This window comes from Chlorocebus sabaeus, chromosome 17, assembly GCF_047675955.1.
Source record: "Chlorocebus sabaeus isolate Y175 chromosome 17, mChlSab1.0.hap1, whole genome shotgun sequence".
Taxonomy (NCBI): Eukaryota; Metazoa; Chordata; class Mammalia; order Primates; family Cercopithecidae; genus Chlorocebus; species Chlorocebus sabaeus.
In genome coordinates, this window is record NC_132920.1 from 18,450,755 (window position 1) to 18,474,632 (window position 23,878).

Here is a 23,878-nt window from a genome sequence, read left to right on the forward strand (position 1 = left end):
AGCATTTTCTTTGCGTTGCATAATTTACATGAACATGCAGAGTCTCAAGATCAAATAGCTGTGGGGCTTTGCTTCAGTAATCAATTCGACTTTTTGTAAGTAAATTGCAGTTTACATCTTCCAATTTGTCTCTATCTCTGATGTAAATATGTCAGAGTTAATCACTTCTAAATCATGTATAGTAATATAAAATTTTGAGGGCACTATTATTTAGGGGCTGACTTACAGTTCCCTGGTTTCTCTTTTACTAGATTTCTGAACTTTTTCCCATCTCAAAGCTACATGATGTTTTCATCACTGCTGATGCAGAAGTAATTAGTTGACTAGGCATCAGTTCACTTTCTTCCAACATTGGAATAGAAATTTGAAGGGGGAGCAACTGGACCTTCAACTTCTGGATAATTGTGCGTTTTGTATATCTATATTATAACTGTGTTTCCTAGGCCAAAAGCCAGGAAGTAGAATTGAATTTACAATAAAAGTAATAAAAAGTGCTGAAAAAAATATCCTGTGACTCCTATGGGGCTCCACTTTGTCTCAAATTCCTTACAGATCATTGGTGTGAGGAGAGAAGGAGAAGAACAACAACTCTTCATGTGATAGCAATCTGACTTCCCACTGGTATCTACCAGTTTGTTCCTTTTAGCTTGGGTTCTGTGTAGTCCCATTAGATACCAGGGCTGTTGGTGTCTGGTGACTCTTCTGCGTTTTTTCTATTTCTACTAAACCTGGCCTCTAGATCACTTGTATACCTTACATTGGCTTTTCCTTGTATCTGCTCTTCTGGGAGCTGAACGGAAGGGCATTCTGAAGTGTAGGTACCATGCTGTGCTCGGACGTCTTTTCAGTGGAATCTGGCCAGACTTCTATGTCTGGATCCCTGTTTCTTTGGGGGAAGCACTTCTTCAAAAGTGCCCTATTGCAAATATCTCTCTGGGTTGTTACTGCTGTTCTCTGGAAATATCTGAATGTAGGGCTGAATAGTCTAGAACTTGGCTACATATGCTATCGTTACCTTTTTTATTATGGGAAATCGATTTACTGATACTATGTCTTATATTTCTGTTATGCCACTCTATTTATTTACACAAATGCATCATTCTATGCACCTTGCTAGGTCAGTGATTGTCAGAGAAGGGTGATTGTATCTCCCAGGGACATTTGGTGATGTCCAAAGACATTTTTGATTGTTATGACTTGGGTGGGAAGCTACTGGCATCTAGTGGGTGGAGGCCAGGGATGCTGCTAAACATCTAATGCACCATTCATAAAAGTTTTATTGGTTCTATTTTAGGGTGTGTGTGTGTGTGTGTGTGTGTGTGTGTGTGTGTGTGTTGGCTCAACAGATATGTCAGGACATCTCCATGACAGTAAATTATCCAATCCAGATGTCAATAGTGCTGCTATTGAGAAATCCTGTCCTAGCTGATGGGGAATACAGTGATCATCAGGACAAAATCCCTGCCCTAAAGGATCCTGCATATGTGCATGTGTGTATGTGGGAGGTTAGATAATAAATAAGTAATATTAGATGGTGGGGATATATCCTTTTATATAAATAAGGGTAAGGGGAAAGAGATAGATGGGGGAGGCTATTTTGGATAGGATTTTCGTGGAAGACCTCTTTGACGAGGTTATATATGAAAAAGGACTTGATTTGATGTGAGCAAGTCATGCGAATACTTATGGGAAGAGCATCATTTCAGGGAGAGGTAAAGGTACGTACAAAGCCCCTGAGGCGAGAACAAGCCTGATTTCTGTTTGAGAAACAGCAAGGAGGCCCTTGCGATGGAGCTAGGAGAGCAGAGGGGAGAGCCATAGGAGGTAATTTGGAAGTGGTAGTCAAGGGCCTGATCCCACAGATTATGAAGATGAAGTCCCGGTGTGATGGGAAGCCACTGGAGGGTTTGGATCAGGGGAATGTCATGATATGATTTCCATTGTAGAAGATTACTCTGGCTGCTGCACAAGAATGGATGGTAATGGAATGACATGGCAGCAGAGAGATTTATTAGGAGGCTGTGGTAGTGATCGAATCCAAGACAGTACAGTAGATTATATATTGAAAGCAGAAGCATTGAAAATCCCCAGATTTAGAGTCTCTTTTGAAGGTGGAACCATCAGGATTCCCTGGTAGAGATACATCTGGATTATATGAGTCAGGATCAATAGTATAAACTTTGGAATCATCAACACAGAGGTCAAGTTTAAAGCTGTGACATGGGATGAGCTCATCTAAGAACCGAACATAGATAAAGAAGCAGTCTCAGGACTGAGCCCTGGGGCACTATAGGTTTTAGAGGTGGGGAAGAAAAGGTGGTCTGGCAAAGGAGACTGACAAAGGATGGCCAGAAATATGAATCTAGAAGCTGGGTGAAGACAGTGTTTAAGGAGGAGAGTGTCCACTGGGTCAGATGCTACTGACAGATGAGGAGAGATATAGTCTGAGAGTTGATAACAGAGGTCTTTGGTGATCTTGACAAGTGGGTTTTAGTGGAATGACAGAGAAGTACCAGCTTGGAGAGGGTTCAGGGTACTATGAGAAGAAAAATGGGTGCAGTGAATATATTAACTCTTTCAAAGAGTTTTGTTTTGTTTTGTTTTTCTCTTGAACTCATGATTCAGCAGAAAGGGATGATACAGGAGAGGGATGGGGGAGGTAACTACAGAAGCCAAATCCTTGAGATTGTGAGGAAAATGGATTTCAGTGCCAGGTGGAGGGATTGGATTTACTAGGGGGTAGGTTTAGGTCATCTTCTCTATCAGGAAAGAAGGTGGAGAGGTTACAGACATGAATGCAGACGGGCTAGTAGATTTGTTGTGCATGGGTTCTCTTCTAAGTGCTTGTTTCCTACGTGAAATAAGGAGGGTCAGCAGCTGAGAGTGAGAAGAGGAAAGGGGTAATGCAGATTTGAAGCAAAAGGAGGAGCTTTACATAATAAGAAAGTATAGTGAACCTAGCAATATTGAATGTGAAGTTTACAGAATACCTCCCAGGTTGCATCCATTCATAAATCATCCAGCAGATATTAATAGAGCACCAACTTTGTGTAAGTTACTGTTTTTCGAAGTATAGAACTGTGACCCAGAATAATAAATGCATTTCTCTTTGAAAGCCAGCACACACGTGCGCGCGCGCGCACACACACACACACACACACACCCCAAGATGGAACCAGCAAAAGTTTCATGAAACTAGTGTGAGATGCACTCTATTTTCTTTTCTAATCTATTTCATTTTTATGCTGGTCACAACCCATTAAACTGGTATCTCAATCCCCAGTGTTTGAAAAGCATCATGATAAAAAATACAGATTTGTGTGTCCCCTTTCAAAGAGTTTAAAGTCACACATGAAGGTTGAGGACTGGGGGAAATTTCACTAATTCTTGTGTAGAACCTGCTTCGTGTCAGGCACTGTGTTAAGTGTCTTATTTACAGTGTCTATTCAATCTTGAACATCTCTATTTTATAGGAAAGAAAGAAGTCTTGTGTTAGACGGTTTCTCTATTGAGTAAAACCACACTTTCTTCTATGATAACCCTAGCTGGGTTCAGTGAAAACTAAAACCATTCTGGGTTTTTCTGCTTTTGTAAAATTCAAGTGCTTTATTACATGTGAGAATCTCATTTACGTTTGCATTATTTGGATAAAATGTGGATATCTTTCAGATCAAAACTATCTGTAGATTGGTTGCTTATTCATGGTTCTAACCTATAGGTTTAAATGCAATTTTTAAAAATGTGCAACTGTCAGTAACTCTCAAAAGCAAGACTTAGAATTGGCTCAGTGTCATCCAGTTCTCACAAACGTGATCATCGCAAAGGCTTTATCTCTGGCATTTTTTATCTTTAAAAATTATAAAGGTTTTAACATTTTTATCTCACAAAAATCAATAATACATAGACAAGAGATAAATCTAGGAAATATACAAAAGTAAAGAGAGAATTAAAATCCCTTTGTCTAAAGACCAGTTGAAGCTTGCTTTACCCTTAGTATTTTTAGCTCTATTCATTTGTATTGCATGTATATTTACTAAAAACAAAGAGCTTATCTTGTTTGTTCATGTATTTACTGAATTTTTAAAAATTGACAGATAAAATTGTAGGTATTTACAGTCTACAACGTGTTTTGAAATATATATATATATACACACACACACATTGTGGAAATAACTAAAATTAACATGTACATTATCTATCTTATATAGTCATTGTTTTGTGATGAAAACATTTTACATCTACTTTCTTAGCATTTTTCAAGAATGTAATATATTAAGTATAGTCACATTTGTAGTTGTACAATACTGTCTAGGAATTCTAAGTTAGTAGTTACCCAGTTAAAAGAGCAAAACGTGTACTTTGAGCTCAGAGGTCCCTACTGTGAATCAAAAATAGAGAAAGACGGAAAAACAAATTGCATGAGTATTCTTTGTGTCTTCAGACAGAGTTACCAATTTCCCTTTTCTTATCCAAAAATGCCATTTATGAATTTCTGTAAATGATCTGTGTGTAGCTGTTTGACTGTAAGGGATAAGTCAGCTGTCGCTGTTCCAGTTTTGGTTTCTCCTCTTTTCGTGCTGGGCAAATTCTGCACTTGACTTTCCCAGACTTGTCGGTGCCGGGTGCAGGTTTTATAGTAATATATTGGTATGTTTACTTCCAATTCATTACTTCCATGGTCTGTATTTAATGAGGTGTTGGTCAACAGTCTTTGGCGGGATGAGGGGAACAACTCTGATTGTAGTGCTTGCCGGGTTTTTTGTTGTTGTTGTTGTTTGTTGTTGTTGTTGTTTTAGACGGAGTCTTGCTCTGTTGTGCAGGCTGGAGTGCAGTGGCAATATTTCAGCTCACTGCCATCTCTGCCTCCTGGATTCAAGCAATTCTTCTGCCTTGGCCTCCCGAGTGGCTGGGATTACAGGTGTGTGCCACCACGCCTGGCTAATTTTGTAATTTTTAGTAGAGAAGGTGTTTTACTATGTTGGCCAGGGTGGTCTCGAACACCTGACCTCAGGTGATCCACCCACCTTGGCCTCCAAAGGTGCTGGGATTACAGTTGTAAGCCACCACACCCGGCTGAGTTTCTAAGGTGAAATATTAATACTTCCACCATGGCTAATTTTAAGCTACCAAGGTAATGTCACTGAACTTGGAGTTGGAAAGAGAAGCAATTGGTTCTCATGAGCTGGGAAGATCCCACTTTGGGATGTGAATGCCAGTGCCCTTGTTCAGTGTTTTCTTTAAGGACAGAATTTTAATTCTAATGTCCAGAAAAAGTCTGTTCTCTCTTCTACAGCTTCCAAAAGCTGCCTGCAAAGTTGCTACCTCAGGGATTTTTTTTAAAAAAGATCTGTTTATATGGTGCTTTATCTCTTTGTAATGTAATGTCATTGTATTTTGTCTCAGTATGTGTTTCCTGCTTTGTTTTATGATTAGGAAGGACTAGTTTTACCCCCTGTTTTTAGTGTTGATTAAAGGGAAAACTACATTTGGATATTTGGATAAAAAAAATCGTAAGAAACTTTCCGTATGTAACTATTAAATATTTCTTTCCTCTTCCCCTAAGAGATGCTCATCAATAGTTGTTGATACTTTCATTTTTGTTATCTCATGGGATGCACTGTCATTTATTTGCATTGCTTGGTTTCTCTCTTTTTTTTTTTTTTTGACATTGTATTTGTTTTAAACATCTATTTCCCTTTCCCTTTTCATACTGTGAAGCTTCTGAAGAGGAAAGCCTCTGTTTTTCATCTTCACGTGCCCAGGGTCTCTAACAAGTACCTGAAACCAGTCCTTTGTTGAATAAACAATGAATAATTGACATGTATCTAATTTTCAGTCTTATAGTCACAAGAGGTCATACCTGGAGAAGTCATTTGGAATAATCCAAATTTAATTGAAGTTGAGGCTTAGTTATGATATGAGTTCCATAAGTAAGCATGAAAGAAACCTAGGAGTAAGACCTGGATACCATCCATGGATGGGAGAAAGAAAGCAGTATTGATGATAAAGGAGAAAGGACCATGAGAAGAGAAGAGAGGGCAGAGCCTGACACATTGAAGACAGAGTGACGAGAAGAGTCCAGGGTCAGAGATGGATTTGGAAACATTCGCTGAATGTGACTATAGAGGGATGTCACTTGTACTTTTTAGACAGCAGTTTGTTAATATGTTTAGAGCAAAAGTTCATTTCAGATGCTTAAGAAGGATTTGAGTGGATAGGAATGAGAACCAGTGAATGTGAATTGCTCATCCAAGACTACCTGAGATAGGAAGTAAAATAAAAGTTATATATTAAGAGTAGAATTCTAGAAGGGATAGTTATTTGCTTTAATGTTAAATTTTTTTTCGTTGTTGCCCTTGTAAGTGACACTTCATAAAGGAGGTTTAATGTTTAAGTGCTATTTGGTAAGTTCCAAGTCTTACCAAACTGACGACTCTCTAGATTTGAGAACCCTAATTGAGGTGGGTGGAGATTATAGTCTAATAGAAATCATAAAATGCTTTCAACAATAGGATTGATATTGAATGATTTTAATATGCTGTGCACATCTGTTGATGAGAGTACTAGAAGTGAATTGGAAAATTCCAATACAAGGCAATTCAAGATGGTATTATTAGTATATGCATTATAAGTCAATTGTTGACATAGAAAAACATCTATATGCATTTGAAAAACCTAGAAATTACTGCTCTGAATCAATAGGTAGGCATCCCCTCACTGTGTCAGGTAAGTAGGAGCACACAAACAGTGTAAGAAACAGCCTTGCCTACAGTCAGAGAGGCCATCTCCATGAAATGAGCAGAGAGCAGCAATTAACAAGATGCTGATTCTATGCCCCTCCCCCAAATTAAGGCCTGTGCACAATAGAAGGTAGTTCCCTTAAGAATGGATAGGTTGGCCGGGCACAGTGACTGACGCCTGTAATCCCAACACTTTGGGAGGTCGAGGCGGGTGGATCACGAGGTCAGGAGATCGAGACCATCCTGGCTAACACAGTGAAACCCCGTCTCTACTAAAAAATACAAAAAATTAGCCGGGTGTGGTGGTGGGCACCTGTAGTCCCAGCTACTTGGGAGGCTGAGGCAGGAGAATGGCGTGAACCTGGGAGGTGGAGCTTGTGGTGAGCTGAGATCGCACCACTGCACTCCAGCTTGGGCGACAGAGCGAGACTCCGTTTCAAAAAAAAAAGTATAGGTTATGACCTGGTGAAGAAGAAAGGGAATTTTTAGGGCAAAGTAAAAGCATGGGATGAGAATTGTATATACGGAGAAGAATGTGAAACAAAGGGGAAATTTGAATGTGTTTCAGTATTATAAAAAAGTAAATGATTTTCCAGGGACAGCTTAGTTCCAGAATTGCTTTATCTGTGCATATGCCAGATCAAAAGTAGCTTTTTAAAACCAATTCTAAAAAATTATGAAAGTGATACTTGAACTTTTGTTTTAAAAAATTCAAATTTAGTGATGAAGTAAATCTTTGTCTCCTCCCCTAACCCCTGCCTTTACTCGAGAGTAACTTATTTTTTTTAATATTCTTCTGCAAATGTTAAAGTATATTTCTATATACACATATTTTTATTTTATTTATTTTGAGACAGGGTTTCTCTCTGTCACCTAGGCTGGAGTGCAGTGGCATGATCTCAGCTCACTGTACCTGTCACCTCCCAGGCTCAAGCAATCCTCCCACTTAGCTGGGATTACAGGTGTGCGCCACCATGCCTGGCAACTTTGTTGTTGTTGTCGTTGTTGTTGTTGTTGTGGAGATGAGATTTCATCACTGTGGCCAGGCTGGTCTTGAATTCCTGGGCTAACGTGGTACGCCAGCCTTGGCGCCTCAGAGTGCTGGGATTACAGGAGTGAGCTGCTGTGCCTGGCCTATATATACATGTTTTTATAAACATGTTTCATTTATACTCTTTCTGTCTGCTTTTTTTACACTTTTTTTCTTTTTTTGAGATGGAGTCTTGCTCTGTCGCCCAGGCTGGAGTACAGTGGCACGATCTTGGTTCACTGCAACCTCTGCCTCCCGGGTTCAAATGATTCTCCTGCCTCAGCCTCCCTAGTAGCTGGGATAACAGGCACCCACCACCGCACCTGGATAATTTTTGTATTTTTTTTTGGTATTTTTAGTAGAGATGGGGTTTCACTATGTTGGCCAGGCTGGTCTCGAACTCCTGACCTCAGGTGATCCACCCGCCTCAGCCTCCCAAAGTGCTGGGATTACAGACATGAGCTACTGCACCCAGCCTACTTTTTTTTTTTTTCTTACACTTAACAATATATCCTAGAGGTCTTTCCAAATTGTTATATTGATTTCCTTTAAAAAAAAAAAAAAAAAAAAAGGTATGTGGCATTCAACTGTATGAATGTATATTATTTGCTCACTTACATAGAAATCTTATAGGCTTGGCATAGCATGTTAACTTTTTACAAAGGTGTATAAATTTTTTATTATACACAATGTTTTCTACAGGATAATGTATATGGATGCATTTTTAAATTTCTACTTACATACACATTTCCATGTGCCTCACATTTAGAATGATAAAATCATTGGTTTGGAAAAGACTTTAAAAGTCATCTTGGACATGATGCTTTAATCTCCTTGATAAAATATCTGCCACACAGGAGGAATAGTCCTTGTTTGAACTGGGTACTTGCTTGCTATTACCAGAAATAGCCACATCAGCTAAGATGCTTTCAGCTGCAAGGAACAGAATGCCTGCCTAAAAGTGACTTAAACAGCAAGGGCATTTTAGTACCTCACTCATAAGAAGTCCAGAGGTAGGCTGTCATGGGTTTTGGTTAATTTATTAGGTTCATGCAAAAGTAATTGCTGTTTTTGCCATGTTTTTAATGTTTTTAATTAAAACAGCAGTTATTTTGCACCAACCTAATAGCATCTCTGAATCACTTAGCTTTCCCTCAGAGTTGCAAGATTATTTTGGTGGTCCAAGAATCATAACCTCATACAGTTGTGTCCAAAGGCAGACAAACAGAATGGCCTTTCTTTCCTACATATCAAGGTGGAGATCCAATCCCAGAAGCCCCTTGGTGGACCTGCCTTTCCGTCTCATTGGTTAGAATCATGTCACATGCCCAAGAGTTAGTTTCATGGAATTGTGGGAAAGAATATCTCCAGAATGTCCAGATTTTATAGTGATAGGTCTTCTTCATAAGGAAGGTTCAGGGGGATTGGGAGAGATGTAGAGTAGGTACTCTATAGAGTTGGCTAGAGTAGTCAATTTCCTTTTTGGATAGAGTCAAAATCTGTCTCTTAGTAACTCCACTATTGCTCTTAGTTAAGCTCTGTAACCCATTCCTAAGGAATAAGGACTTCTAATGAAGGAATTGTGTAGAAAACTATAATGTTTTCCCCCTTTTTCTTTTTCTACACTCCTTTGCATGGTCCTTTATGTGGTGTCATAATAGTGAAAAATACAGAAGGTCACTGTTTTCTGTGGCTCAAACTCTTTCCTTGCTTTCACTGGACTGTGCCATAGCTGCACTGCACCATAGCTGCACTGCTTACTTTCTTTTTAGTAATTCACCAAAACCTATCATTGCTCCTTTATTTATTGTCTGTGCTTCCGTTTTGTCACCCCAGATACCTGAAATAATAAGCTGATAGAAACAAGTCAGAACTTGTACCAAGTAGTTTTAATTGATTAGAGCTACGAGAACAAGTTGCATCCTTGTGTCTTTTTAAGGTGATCACTAGGGATGCTATACATTTTAACAGTAATATGTGTTTTAACTTTCCTTTCCGTTTTCCTTCTTTTTCATCAAACTTTTAAAAGACCTCTGATTTAGAAGGGATGCTAAGTAGATATTTGATATGGGAGTCTTTCACTCTCAGTTACATACTAACCTTCATTTCTTTGGGCTTAGTATTTGTGAAGCGGCTGTCATAGTTTGGAAGAAAATATTAAATGGTGTAGAAATAAAAGACCAAGACCTTAGATCCTATGTGTGCCACTGTTTCCTTGACTTCTTAAGGTTTTAGGGATCTTGGAGGGTCCATCTCTGTTGGGGTCTGAGCATCTGTGAATTATAGGATTTCCTCCTTGTGATTGCATTTGTGTGAAGGGCTCATTGTTCTTTGACCCCCACCCTCCAGAATTCCTAGATAAGACCATATGTTTAAGGATGCAATTTTTGAATGAAAACTTATAACAAGATAGATCCAATTATTTCATTTCTAGGCGAGACATCAGTGGAGACAGTAGTTTACTGGAACATTTCAGACTTTCTCCTTGATATTGAATGTGTAAAATTATTAACTTTCCAAACTAAATTCCTACTTAATACCTTTATTTTCTTTTTGTACCATCCTTTGGATTTGTTTGCCTCATGTGTGTACATTTCTAGGAATCATGAAATCATGAGCCCTAGGAGGTTTAAAACTAGAATCTTGTCAGTTCAAAATTTGCAAAATACATGAGTCCAGAGAAAAAAGGGGTACTCTACCCCTCAAATAACATTTTTTTACATGGTATGTTCCCTTAAAGGTCATAGTATATGGAAAGAACATGGGGTCTGCTACTGAGTAAAAAAGAGATACCAAGCAAGATTTGCAAATCCTTGAATAAATGGATGTCTATTCTCCAGCTCTACCTTCTTTCCTGCATGTCATATGGAACTAGCCAATGTGTTATGACTGGCTATTATAATGGTCTGTGAAAGTCTCTACCTTTTGTTTCTAGAACACGTGGGTCTTTTACACATTGTTCCTAACTTGCATATTGGTGGGGGAGCAGAATATCCAAACTGACAGGTAATCCGACTTCTTGGCTAAGCCACGTGAAATACTGTTTGGTCCCTCAACTATTTGATTATTTTCTTCCTTGTTCTTTAATTTCCTGGGAATGTGGAAGAAATCTCACTACCTGTTTCTCAGTGCCTGAAAGGACAAAGTCTTTTTGGAAAAATGCCTTATTAAAAATTTACTTTTTATGTTCAATTCTCTTCCAGTATAGTGCCCAAATAATTGTAGAAGGGATTTGGGATTTTTGCCTATTTTACATGCTCAAAGGTGGGAAATATTCTAAAAGTTTTGTGAATTTTGTTTACAGAGAACACTTTTTATCTGTTCATAAAGGCAATGGTGAACTATTCCATTAGTACCTACTTGGAGAAATGTGGCAGGGCTTAGCGACCTTGTAAATGATAGGTTTGGATCCATTATGAAGACTAAGAGTAGAAATCCTCACCCTTGTTGTATTACACTTCTATAAATGTCAGTTTAAAAAAGAGGGTAAATGGGGCAGGTACAGTGGCTCATGCCTGTAATCCCAGCACTTTGGGAGGCCAAGGTAGGTGGATCACTTGAGGTCAGGAATTCGAGATCAGCCTGGCCAACATGGTGAAACCCGTCTTTACTAAAAATACAAAAATTAGCCAAGCATGGTGGTGTGCACCTGTAGTCCCAGCTATTTGGGAGGCTGAGGCAGGAGAATCGGTTGAACCCGGGCGGGGGAGGTTGCAGTGAGCTGAAATCGTGCCACTGCACTCCAGCCTGGGCAACACAGTGAGACTCTGGTTCCAAATACATTATATAAATAAAAGGGCAAATGAAGGTGAGAAAGACTCAAACGTGAATCAGGCAGACCATCACATTTTCTTTCTTTACACTTTAGAAGTTCATCTGGACCCCTACCGAACATGGTGTCCTGTTGCAGACTGTCAGACAGTGTGCCCGGTTGCATCGAGTGACCCAGGACAGCCTGTGCTGGTGGAATGCCCTTCTTGCCACCTGAAATTCTGCTCGTGTTGCAAGGATGCTTGGCATGCAGAGGTCTCCTGTAGAGACAATCAGCCTGTTGTCCTGCCAACAGAGCACAGGTAAGAAAGGAAACTTTGTCTTTGGGATTATTCACTAGTTTTCTTAGAAACTCAACATACGTTACATGTAGAAGGAATTACGTTGTGATGGCGTTTAGAGATTGGTTGTTTTCTTGCAGAACTTCCCGGAGAAGTGTCTCAGAATTGGTAAGTTGCCAATACAAAAGCATTTCTAGTTGTTCGCCCCAGAGGAATCTTCCAGATATTGCTGGAATTAAAGTTTATATGAGTTTTGCTTTCTCTTTAGGTAGCAAGGCACTGTGGTCTACTGGTTCTCAGTAGGAAATCGTGACTTGTCCCAGCCATTTGCTCAGATGCCGTATCTGCCTGTATTGGGATATATTATTCTTGTTGCTTGCAAAATGAGACAGAAATTTTCTTAGCTGACTAAATTGCCAGCTCATGATGTGTGACAGTCATATTAGAAAGAATGCAGGAATAGAAACAATGGTCCTAAATTCTTTCAGCACATAGAAAGGAGGGTTCTCTCGTGATACTTTATGCTCTGTAAAGGTTGAGATTTTGTTGTGATAGGAGGCAATTAAATCTGTACCTTTTTAGTACAGTGGGGTTTTTGTTTTGTTTTGTTTTGTTTTTAAGACAGAGTCTTGCTCTGTTGCCTAGGCTGGAGGGCAGTGGCATGATCTTGGCTCACTGCAACCACCACCTCCTGGGTTCAAGCGATTCTCCTGCCTCAGCCTCCCGATTAGCTGGGGTTACAGGCACTTGCCACCATGCCTGGCTAATTTTTAGTAGAGATGGGGTTTCACCATATTGGCCAGGCTGGTCTTGAAATCCTGATCTCAAGTGATCCACCCACCTATGCCTCCCAAAGTGCTGGGATTACAGACGTAAACCACTGCACTTGGACGATACAGAGGGTTTTTATGGCAGCAGCAGTGCCCAGAGTGAGAGACCTCTGTGTTTCATTCCTGCTTTGCTTGAGGCTATAGTTGTTCTGTATCAGCAAGAACAAAATACCAGTGTTGTAACCCCACTGGCTTAATCACACAGTGCACCCAGAATGTGTAGAACCAGGCTTCAGGAATAGTAATGCTACCTGGCTACGATGCTGTGCTTGAATGTCAGAACACACAAATGGAGAGGAATAAAAGAGCTAATACACGTGGCACGCATGTGCCCTCTTAGCCAGATTTAAACCAGTGTTGCCTACATTTTCGTGGCCGTAGCAGGAAGCTCTGCGGGTATCACAGGGCAATGTAAAGAACTCAGAGGATAGGAGGGTTTGCATTCTGACATTGTCACTTAGCATCTGTGTGTCTCATAGAAGTCACTCAGCCTCTGTGAGTCTGTTTCCTTATCTGAAAATAAGGGAATTAAGATACAAGTTGAGCATCCCCTATCCAAAATACTTGGGGTAAGAAGTGTTTCAGATCTCAGGTTTTTCAGATTTTGAAATACTTTCATGATAGGTTTATTGGTTGAGCATCCTTACTCTGAATATCAGAAGTCAGAAAGGCTCCAATGAGCATTTCCTTTCCTTTGTCATGTCGGCACTCAAAAAGTTTCAGATTTTGGAGCATTTTGGATTTCAAATTTTGGACTAGGGATGCTCAACCTGTAATAACTGTCTTATGACAATGTGAGGTTATTGTTCATACGGAATCTGGTAATAGATTTAACAACGCTCTGTGAATGGGATATGTCTGTGTGCTGGGTGGTAGTTTTGATGGGCAGTAGCTAAAGTGTTACCTGGTGCTGTCGCTCACCTATCCGTCTCTCCCACTCCAATTCCTATTGCTTATTTTCTGTGCCCCTTGAGGCTGTGAGCCTGTATTGATCTATTCGTCTGTTTGGAGAAGGTCTTTTGAAAGTATTGGACATTATTTTAAAGTGTTGATATTTGAGACCCCTTCTCCATTTGTCTAATGAACAGACCATTAGATTATATACGCCCAGTTTGACCCTAACCTAGTTTCTCTGCTGTGTAGCCAACTCCTTGCTGTTCTTATTTAGGCAATGCATGCTTAGGGAATGAAATATTAATTTGACAAAATAGTGAGTTAAATCAGTGGTGGAAACTGTAATTATATAATTCACAGAAAGCCAAAATAAAGATTCTTTCTTGTATGAGTTGCCTGTACATCTAATAATGTTTTTGCCCACACCCTGTCTTTTGGAAGTGAATTAAGCATGGATAACTATGAGTTCATTATCTAACCATCAGGAGCCCTGGGAATTCAACTGATGACCATTTCTCATCCATTTTGTTTCTAGAGCCCTCTTTGGGACAGATGCAGAAGCCCCCATTAAGCAATGCCCAGTTTGCCGGGTTTATATCGAACGCAATGAAGGCTGCGCTCAGATGATGTGCAAAAACTGCAAGCATACATTTTGCTGGTACTGCCTCCAGAACTTGGACGTAAGTGCCACCTAGGTTTGTTGTATGGTTTTTTGTATACTGTATCTGCACCACAGCTGATATCCTACAGGTTTTCCTTTAAAATATTGAGGCGATTTTTGTCCTGCAAAAGGAATTTATTTTTCTTAATGAGGCTTCCTAAGCCTGCTACTTTAGATATCTAAAAACATCTTTTTGATGACCTTACGTATGCCACCTTGGTGTTAAAGGCAAGCTTTTGTTTTAGGGGCATTTCTTGCTATTTCGACATTGTCTCTATTATGTGAAGGACTATTAGTGTCTTCATTTTATATTGCTGTTGTAACTAATTAGCACATACTTAATGGCTTAAAATACCACACACACAAAAAATTATCCAACAGTTTTTCACTTTGGAAGTCTGACATAGGTCTTGCTGGATTAAAATCAAGGTGTCAGCTGGGCTGCATTTCTTTCTGGAGACTCTAAGGGAGAATCTGTTTTCTTGCCTTAGAGGCTGTCTGCTTTCCTTAGCTTGTGGCCTCTTCCTCCATCTTCAAAGCCAGCAACATCAGATCTCTCACTCCCTTCTTTCTTAGTCATTGCTCCCTCTGACCACAGCTGGGAAAGGTTCTCTGCCTAAAGGACCAATGTGATGAGATTGGGCCCATCAGGATAATGTAGGATAATCCCCTTTATCTCAGGGTTCTTAATTTAATCATACTTGCAGAATCCCTCTTGTCATATAGGGTAACACATTCACAGATTCTGAGGATTAGCCCATGATATCTTTGGGAGGTAGTTATTCTGCTTACCACTACTAGGTTTTTTTCTTCTTTTTGAATTTAAAGAAAAATGGTTCAAATCAATAGTGTCTCTTAATTCTCTTCTCTCCCTCATGCGCGCGCTCTCTCTCTCTCTCTCTCTCTCTCTCTCTCTCTCTCTTCTCTCCTTCATGCGCTCTCTCTCTCTCTCTCTCTTCTTTTGTTCATGGGCATGCAGCATTATCACTACTGTTTTGACAGTGTTCCCTTCCCAGATCAAGGGGCTTGGCTTAATTTTTTCTCACCATTTATGAATCAAGTCTTCTCACATACAGGTGCAGTTTTATTCAGCCCTGTGCCAAGGCTGATGGTAACTTCAGAGTTAAAAATGCAGTGCATAGGGTTAGTGAGTAGGTCTTACTTCACTTCTGGTCTTTTAAAGTTTGGGGTAGTATAAGTTGTTTGTAGATAACACTCTGTTTTGGCAATTTGGACCTCTAAAATATGTCCATATCAGTGTAAGCCCTCAGTTACCATTGAGTTGCTATTCTTTTCTCAGCTCTTTGTTTTGATTGCTTGATTTGCTTTAATCCAACAAGTGATTTGTGTAGTGCTTTAGTTCAGACAAGCTTAGTGAGTAGTGAGTGTGCAGTTAGCATGTAATGTCTGCTGGCCACCACCTGCTTGATTTTTAACTGAAAACTCGATATGTTGTTTAAGATGACATGTATGAATAATAATAATAACCTCCATCTTAGTGATTTAAGAAGAGGTATGAACTGGGGGGAAGAAAATGGACATTTTAGACTCTAGAAGTTCAGCAGCTCAGGTTGGAAGACATATTTTCCATTTAGAAATTGATTTGTCATAGGCCCTTGAGTTACAATTTTGTTTGATATTTAAGATCTAGCACGCACCTAAATGAGTGATATTCTGGATGAGGATTTTACTGACTGTACATTACACATGCATTACAAGTGAAAAACAGTTTTTTTTTTTTTTGCTTTCCTTCAGGTTTCACCAGAATATTAATTGGGTTCATATCCACAAGGAGGCCGAGCCCATGAGGTTCTCTTTAGGAGGCCAGAGTGTAAGGGAACAATTATGTGCACCAGATCTCCATCCTTTGGCTGGAATGTGTTTGGGGGATGGTGTTGCAAAGAACATGCTGTTCTGTCTCTTGTGCTGTTCTGGTTCTGGAGATGAAATGGTGCAGATGTTAAATGGCTGAATACACATACTCCAAATGTTGAAGCATCTTTTTTCTGGTGACTGTTTTCTAAGATCTCAATTTTAGTTTTAGCCAGGGGCATTGGATTGTTGGTAATGATGTTTTTCTCTACGCAAGTGGAGTTCTACATCAGATGATGGTGTGGATCTCTGTTTATAGAAAAGTGTAAGAGCCTGGGGCCAGGACAGGGGTGACTGTCTAAAATCCAGGCCTGAGACCGACACAAAACAGGAATTTTGAGTGTTGTTGGAGTTGAGCTTGTTCCTGCCTTGATTCTCACCCCTGTAGTTTCAGAGGATGAGTTATGCTTAATTGTCTGCTTTAGAATTCTATTCCTGTCCATAGCCTTAGAGACTTGAGCTATTCAGTTATCTCTTTCCTCTCCTGTGGTTTCAATTTCCACTCTACACTCTCTCAGCATATCCATGCATTCGACTGTGTCACATTTAAACACAAGTAAACGTTTTTCTTAAAGCCTGCATCTTTTCCTTACTACCCCTCTATTTATCTTTCCTTTAGAAGCCAAGCTTCAAAAAAAGCCTAATCACCTCTTGCTACTGAAATTACTTACCTTCCAAACACTGCAATGTGCACGGATGGCCATGTAGTCATACCCCGACTGTACCCCTTTCCCAGATTTTGAGTGATTTCTTACTGGCAGAATCCAATAATACTTGTTCTTAGTGTACCTAGATTCTCTGCTGCATTTAACATCTTGACCACATCCATTTCAGTGATACCACCTCTGTTGGTTTCTCTTCTACCTTTCTGGTCATATCCCAGTTCCCTTTCTAGCTTCTTCCTTGACCCAGTCTTAAATGCCTGTGTTCAGCAGCCTCTTTGCTTCTCAGTTTAGCCCGCTTCCTAGTTAATCTCAGTCTCTTCTATGGTTTCTTCTGTCCCGCGTACACTGATGCCCAATTGAGACCCCTTTCTCCATTTGTCTAATGAACAGACTATTAGATAGATTATCTACACCTAATTTGGACCCTGAGCTAGTTTCTCTGCTGAGGGTCAAGCTTTTATTATTTTTTTTTTTCAGTGTAGTTCTATGTGATGAACTGCCTTTTTGAACAGCCCTGCTTGGATGTCTCAACCATCTCTCAAGTTCAACATGTCCAAACTTACCTTCCCAACAAACTCCATCTCTGTGTTGTCACTTCTCTCAATAAAGCCACTGCCTTCTTTCAACCCAACCACTTTCCCTTCTCTGTGATTGCTTCTCCTTGTTTCTCTCTAGTTACTTTCTTAGTATCTTAGGACTGTAACTTCCTCTTCTCCATCCGTCCTCAGTCACTGGCGTGCTCTCTCTCCTGGTTTGCCACGCCAGCCTTTCAGCTACCTTGTTCCTGGTCTTCCCATTCCACTGGACCTCTGCCAGGGCTGCCTTGCTAAGATAAGTAGTCAGGTCGTTACTACTCTTTTTTTTTTTCTTTCTTAAAATTAATTGAGATTCTTATTGATTATGATCTGTTTTCACTTGGTGATTTACAAAACTACCAAGATAAAGATTATGGGCTTGGAATTCTAGAGGGAGTCACTGATATCACCAGAGAAAAACTTTGCCTTCCATTTGGTGATCTGATGTGGTTTGTATTCATTTCTCAATTTAAAACTGCGTATTTACTGAAACCAAATACTGCGTATTTACTGAAACCATTCTTTTTATTTTTCAGAATGACATTTTCCTCAGACATTATGACAAAGGGCCATGCAGGAATAAACTTGGCCACTCAAGAGCATCAGTGATGTGGAACCGAACACAGGTACCCTGACCTTACAGGGAGCATGACGTAAACCAAAACCGTGATGGCTTAAAGAGCCCCCCTCTTCCTCTTCCCTGCACTGTTCTCTCCTGGGAGGTCCCATCTCAGCCTGGGAGCTTCTGGAGAGTGCCAGGGCAGGACTAGGGAAAAGTAATGGGGTAACTACCTAAAGTTAATTCATGAGCACGGTCTCCTTAAGGACAAGTGGAGGAGCAGGGGCACCAGAGCTGCCAGGCAATCAACAGTGACATGCAGAATGCAGGCAGATATTCTTTCCTCTTGAGAAACAGTGGAATGACTTTCCTAAAGCCCTTTAAGGCATATTACCTTTCAAAGGCAGTGTATTAGTCTGTTCTCACACTACTAATAAAGACATACCTGAGACTAAGCTAGTTATTAAGGAAAGGGGTTTAATGGACTCACAATTCCACATGGCTGGGGAGGCCTCACAGTCATGGCAGAAGGCAGAGGAGGAGCAAAGTCACATCGTAAATGGCGGCAGGTGAGAGAGCTTGTGCAGGGGAACTCCCATTTATAAAACCATCACGTCTCATGAAACTTGTTCACTACCACAAGAACAGTATGGCGGAAACCACCCCCATGATTCAGTTATCTCCACCTGGCCCTGCCCTTGACACATGGGGATTATTGCAATTCAGGATGAGATTTGGGTGGGGACACAGCCAAACCATATCAGGCAGTGCTCTGAAACCCTGTGAGCCCTGCCTGGGGCTTAGATCCCTCTGTACATGCCATTGTGTGTTTATGTGGCAGGTTCAAAAGGAGTCATGGTTTATTTTTAATAGTGTTTTATATTTATTAAAGGCCGTGTTCCTTTGGAGGGAGCCAGTGCTAATATCCTAGTAATCATTAACATCCCCAGGAGCTAGTTGAGGAAATTCAGGTAGAGAGAGCGCCAAGACTGATAATTCATGACTATCCTGAGCTTGCAACAGCTTGAGTTCGCATTTGGATGGTTTCCATCCTTGATGTGGTCCTTTGTATCTCTCTGGCTTCTCTCCAATTCAGATCAATCCTGGGCACTAGCTGAAAGATCCCAGAAATGTAACTGTTCTATGTGCCTGAGATGATGTCTTGTTCAGGCTGCTATAACAAATGACCATAGACTGGGAGGCTTAAAGAACAGAAATTTACTTCTCATAGTTCTGGAGGCTGAGAAGTCTGAGGTTCAGGTGACAGCATGGTCATGTCCTAGCAAGGGCTCTCTTCCTGGTTTGAAGATGGCCATTTTTTTTGCTGTGTCTTTGCATGGCATAGAGCCTAGAGAAAGGAAGCAAGCTCTCTGGCATGTGTTCTCGTAAGAGCACCAATCCCATCATGAGGGCCCTGCCTCCATAAACCAACTAGCTTCTAAAGGCCTCGTCTCCAAATACCATCACATCGGGGATTTAGGGTTTCAACATACGAGCTTCAGGGGGACACAAACATTTGGGCCACAGCAGATAGTATAGTTGGAATAAGTATACATATTGAAAGACTTAATTGCTGAAATATGCTTTTCTTTGAAATTTCCAGGTGGTGGGGATTCTCGTAGGCTTGGGCATCATTGCCTTGGTTACTTCACCCTTGTTACTCCTGGCCTCCCCATGTATAATCTGTTGTGTCTGCAAGTCCTGTCGGGGCAAGAAGAAAAAGCACGACCCATCCACAACCTAAAGATCTCTGTGTTCGTTTGCCCCAGATGTGTGAGTTACGTGAGATGGCACAGTGATGAAGCCCCATTTAGTGACCTTGCCTCCTTCTCCTTGCCAACTTTGAAAGTGCCTCTGTGTCCAGACTTTGAACTTACCTGCCCGCCTTCAGCATCAGGAAAGGCCAAGTCCTGGGTGTGAGCGTTCCTGTGTAACAAGAACTGGGCTCAACAGTCCAGCTGTGTCTATGGAGCATGTCAGGAGCTTTGGGGTTGCTTGAGATGAATGAACATACCATTTTATCTTCCAAAGGATCTCACTGGACTGTTCAACTTCCAGCCAAATTCAAGGAGCTTGAGGGAACATCTGATATAACAAGTGTATTCTCATGGTTGGCAACATACAAGATAACCAAGAAGCCAGAGCCTGTTCTGTGTTGATCTGACTACCACGAGAAACACAGGGGAAACCTGATGAGGAGAAGGATAAGACTGTGTGAGGAGAAATCCTCATAGGAGCTGTAAAGCAGGCTGCTGATCTCAGCAGTTGATATGGTGGTTGTGCCTCTGCTGGCTACTGGGTGTGCTGTCCCCAGTGTTCCCGCTGTGATTTGGCAGAAACACAATAGGTTTCTCTTTGTGTGATCTCAGCTTCAAGCAGGAGAAACTGCTGTGCAGAGGGAGTTGCCCCTTCCCAGTAAAAGAATTGCAGCCTGTTAAACAATATGGTCTAATTTAGTGTCTCTCCCTTGGCAAATGTAAGTTTTCTAAGTTGGCCAACTTGTCTCTTACAGCCGGTAGCTGTGGTCTACAAAATTGTTTCATATGAAATACGGGTAGAGTGGTAGAATTTCAAAACTTCCGTCATAGATAACTGGGACCTTTCTCAGGATCTGTGTTCACATACCCAGTAGATTTGGAATCGGGCCTAAGAGTACACATGGAGAGTAAATATTAAAGTGTATATTATGTACATCTAGAATCCATGTGACTTGCAGCCTGCCTGTAATTTCTATCCATTGAGCATGCATGGATACACCCAATAGTACACACAAAATAAATGTTTACTTAAGAGCCATTCTATCCTTCTGTGACTGAAATGGTTTATTGTAAATCTGCCTAAAGATTTTTTGCATATTATATATGTGAATTTTGGTTGTAAGTTCATAACTTACCCAAGGGTATAGACTCATAACTCTTTTAAAACAGTACTTAGTACAATATCCTGCCATCTCTGTTTGTAAAAACACTAATTGATAACCGAGTCATTTACATATTTTCAAACACAGAGCAGCTCTTTTCTCAGCATAATTTATTATTGCTGTTTCAGCATCTGTTAGGACAGTCTGAATACTTTGTTACAAGGCACTGATAAAACAGCAACAAAAACATGTAAGAAATAAAATAGAAATGCTTTATATATTTTAGTTTAAATTTATATATCACCTCATTGTGACTTTTTTTTTCCATTATACCATTCGTCAAATTTGAATAACGAGATTTTGAAAGGATAAAACCTTTTCTCCAATGACAGGATTATATAATTGCTATTGACAGTGTAGCCTGGTGCTTCATGAGACCTGTGCTAAATGTTACTGTAGAGTTCTTGAAGCCAGGGATACCATATCAGGAACTCTTCAGGATCTATGATATTTTCCGAGGTAACTGGGTAATAGAATATCAAATTGCTGCTATCTTGGACCTATTATTAAAGGATGATGTTTTGCCTATGAAATAGGATATATCCTAAGTGGGGATGTGTATATTTAAGGAACTTTAATTCACGTGTATATATTGATATCTGATGTATGTGTAGTACATCAACTGGTCACGTACATTTTAATTTACACATTGTATAGAACATAGATGAGAACTCTGGGAAAACCTGGGAATGGCAACCAACCAAAATCATTTTTAATCATCTATTAGACATTTCTTAATATTGTGTCTTTTTCTTTTGAAACTCTAAATATTTCAGAGAAAAAAACACTGTCTTCTCTCAGTGTAGTTCATGTTAGTATAATTATAGATTTACATATATTTGAACAGTTCATTTGCTTTGTTTTACACATAGCCTACTGCCTCATTATAGGTAAAAGGCATTTATAACTGCTCAGGGGATTACAGGAACTCAGCTGAAACTGAATTTTTGTAACAAGAATGTTAATAGTGGCAATGTCCTCTGTCAGTAAACTCTTTAAGCTTGGTGCCACAAAGAGTCTTTTAAATGGGGGCTGATTTCAAGTAACCTAAAATACTGTGTTACCAGAGGAAGAGGTCCCAAATTTGGAGTTAAGATGGAAGAAAATATATATGCTATTTCCTTGGAAAATTGAAGGAATTTGCCGCCTTACAAAGATCGTATCACCGAATTAGCTGCTTATTTTTTTTCAGCCAGGGCTATGGAGTGGGGGTTGTTTGTCAAACTGATTTTCAATAACTGGATTTAATTTTTTTTAATGTTGAAAAGTGCCTGAAAAATGGTAAATTCCTAAAGGTGTGAGATTGTCAGAATCAACAAAGCTAGGTTGGTTAAACATATCTGGTGTTATCAAAGGGCATGACGCAAACCAATCTAGAGACTGTTCATAGAGAAGACAGCTGGCAACTTTTTGTTTTTTTGGACAGGGTCTCCCTTTGTCACCCAGGCTGGAATGCAGTGGCATGATCATGGTTCACAGAACCCCTACCTCCTGGGCTCAAGCGTTCCTCCCACCTTAGCCTCCTGAGCAGCTGAGACTACAGGCACACACCACCACACCTGGCTAAGTTTTGTACTTTTTGTAGAGATGGAGTTTCTCTGTGTTGCCCAGGCTTGTCTCAAACTCCTGGGCTCAAGCGATCCACCCACCTTGGCCTCCCAAAGTGTTGGGATTACAGGTGTGTGTCACTGTGCCTGACAGCTGACAATTTTAACTGGCAACTTTGATAACAGAGGCTGCTATTCTTGTTTTAGATAATTGGCCAGTGCCAGAGTTTACTCTTGCCTCCTTTCTCAGTCTGCCAGCTTTGTCCTTTCTGAGTGATTCTCTTTCAGTATTAGGGATATTTGGATTCCCTGCTATGGCAGGAATCTTTTTGTGTTTGGAGTGTAGTCCATTTGCAATAGAAATAAAAAATCCGTCCCCAAATTGTAACCTGGATATAATAGTCCAGCATCCAGAAATCCTATGGAATGTATTAGCACAACATCTTACCATTGTCCCATCTAGGAAATTTTTTCTTGTTATGAAGTAGGGAAGTGAGGAGGAAAGCCATGCAGAAGCAAATGTTAGAATCTTAGGCATCCTATTTGTTCATGCCATGGATATTTGCTTTGGACTTGGAGTCTGTACTTTGAAAGAGGCCTTTGAAAAACAAATAATTCAGTGTGAATTTTCTAGTAGCGTGCTTCATGAAAACATTACCAGGTTTGCAAATGTACATGTTCATTTGAATGTAAATCACCATTTCTTGGAACCCCACGTTTTTTCTTAAAAATTATTCTGAATCTAAGTATGTATTACTTTAGCCTTCCCTACACAGTACTTATAAAAGACTTTTCTTTCTGTTCATGAATGGATGCCTTTATGTGATATAGAGTCATGTGTGTATGTGTAGCTTTAAGGGCAATTTCAGAAATGCATTAGATGAATGACATTTTATAAAGCGATCACAATTGATATATACAGGCTATTATGTCTCATGTCATGATCTGGGAAGTTTTATGTATTTTAAAAAATTGCTATTGTGTTATATTTTTCCAATTTTTGGAGAAGAAAATAGGCTCTCTAGCCACAATAAATGTGAGCAGGAAATCAATTGTGTTAACCTTTGTTGCGCTGCACAATTCTAAGCATGTTCAATTTTATCCTCTAAGAACCAACCAAGTCACTGTTAAATCCTAGGTTCTGAATTTACAAAATGTACCAGAATTTGCAATACCATCTATGGAAATAACTCTTGCTACTTTACTTCTTAAAAGAAATGGGGCCAGGTGGGTGTGGTAGCTCACGCCTGTAATCCCAGCACTTTGGGAGGCCAAAGTGGGCGGATCACCTGAAGTCAGGAGTTCGAGACCTGCCTGGCCAACATGGTAAAACCCCATCGCTACTAAAAACACAAAAATTAGAACCTGTCTCTACTAAAAATACAAAAAAATTAGCTGGGCGTGGTGGCGCATGCCTGTAATCCCAGCTACTTGGGAGGCTGAGGCAGGAGAACTGCTTGAACCTGGGAGGTGGAGGTTGTGGTGAGCCAAGATTGTACCATTTCTCTCCAGTGAGCCAAGATTGTGCCATTG

General features: G+C 40.2%; 1 protein-coding gene across 4 annotated transcripts in view; it reads left to right on the plus strand.

Annotated features, from left to right (window-relative positions):
* The window catches only part of RNF144B (ring finger protein 144B), a 192,802-nt gene extending 169,405 nt beyond the window's left edge, over positions 1–23,397 (plus strand). For all 4 annotated transcript variants that reach the window (XM_073005684.1, XM_007973589.3, XM_007973587.3 and 1 more), the window contains exons 5-8: positions 11,639–11,843; positions 14,082–14,226; positions 17,856–17,945; positions 19,482–23,397. In XM_073005684.1, coding sequence (XP_072861785.1) covers positions 11,639–11,843; positions 14,082–14,226; positions 17,856–17,945; positions 19,482–19,622 — 581 coding nt within the window. In that variant the 3' untranslated portion in view covers positions 19,623–23,397. The remainder of the gene's footprint in view (positions 1–11,638; positions 11,844–14,081; positions 14,227–17,855; positions 17,946–19,481) is intronic.
* Positions 23,398–23,878: the final 481 nt, after the last annotated feature.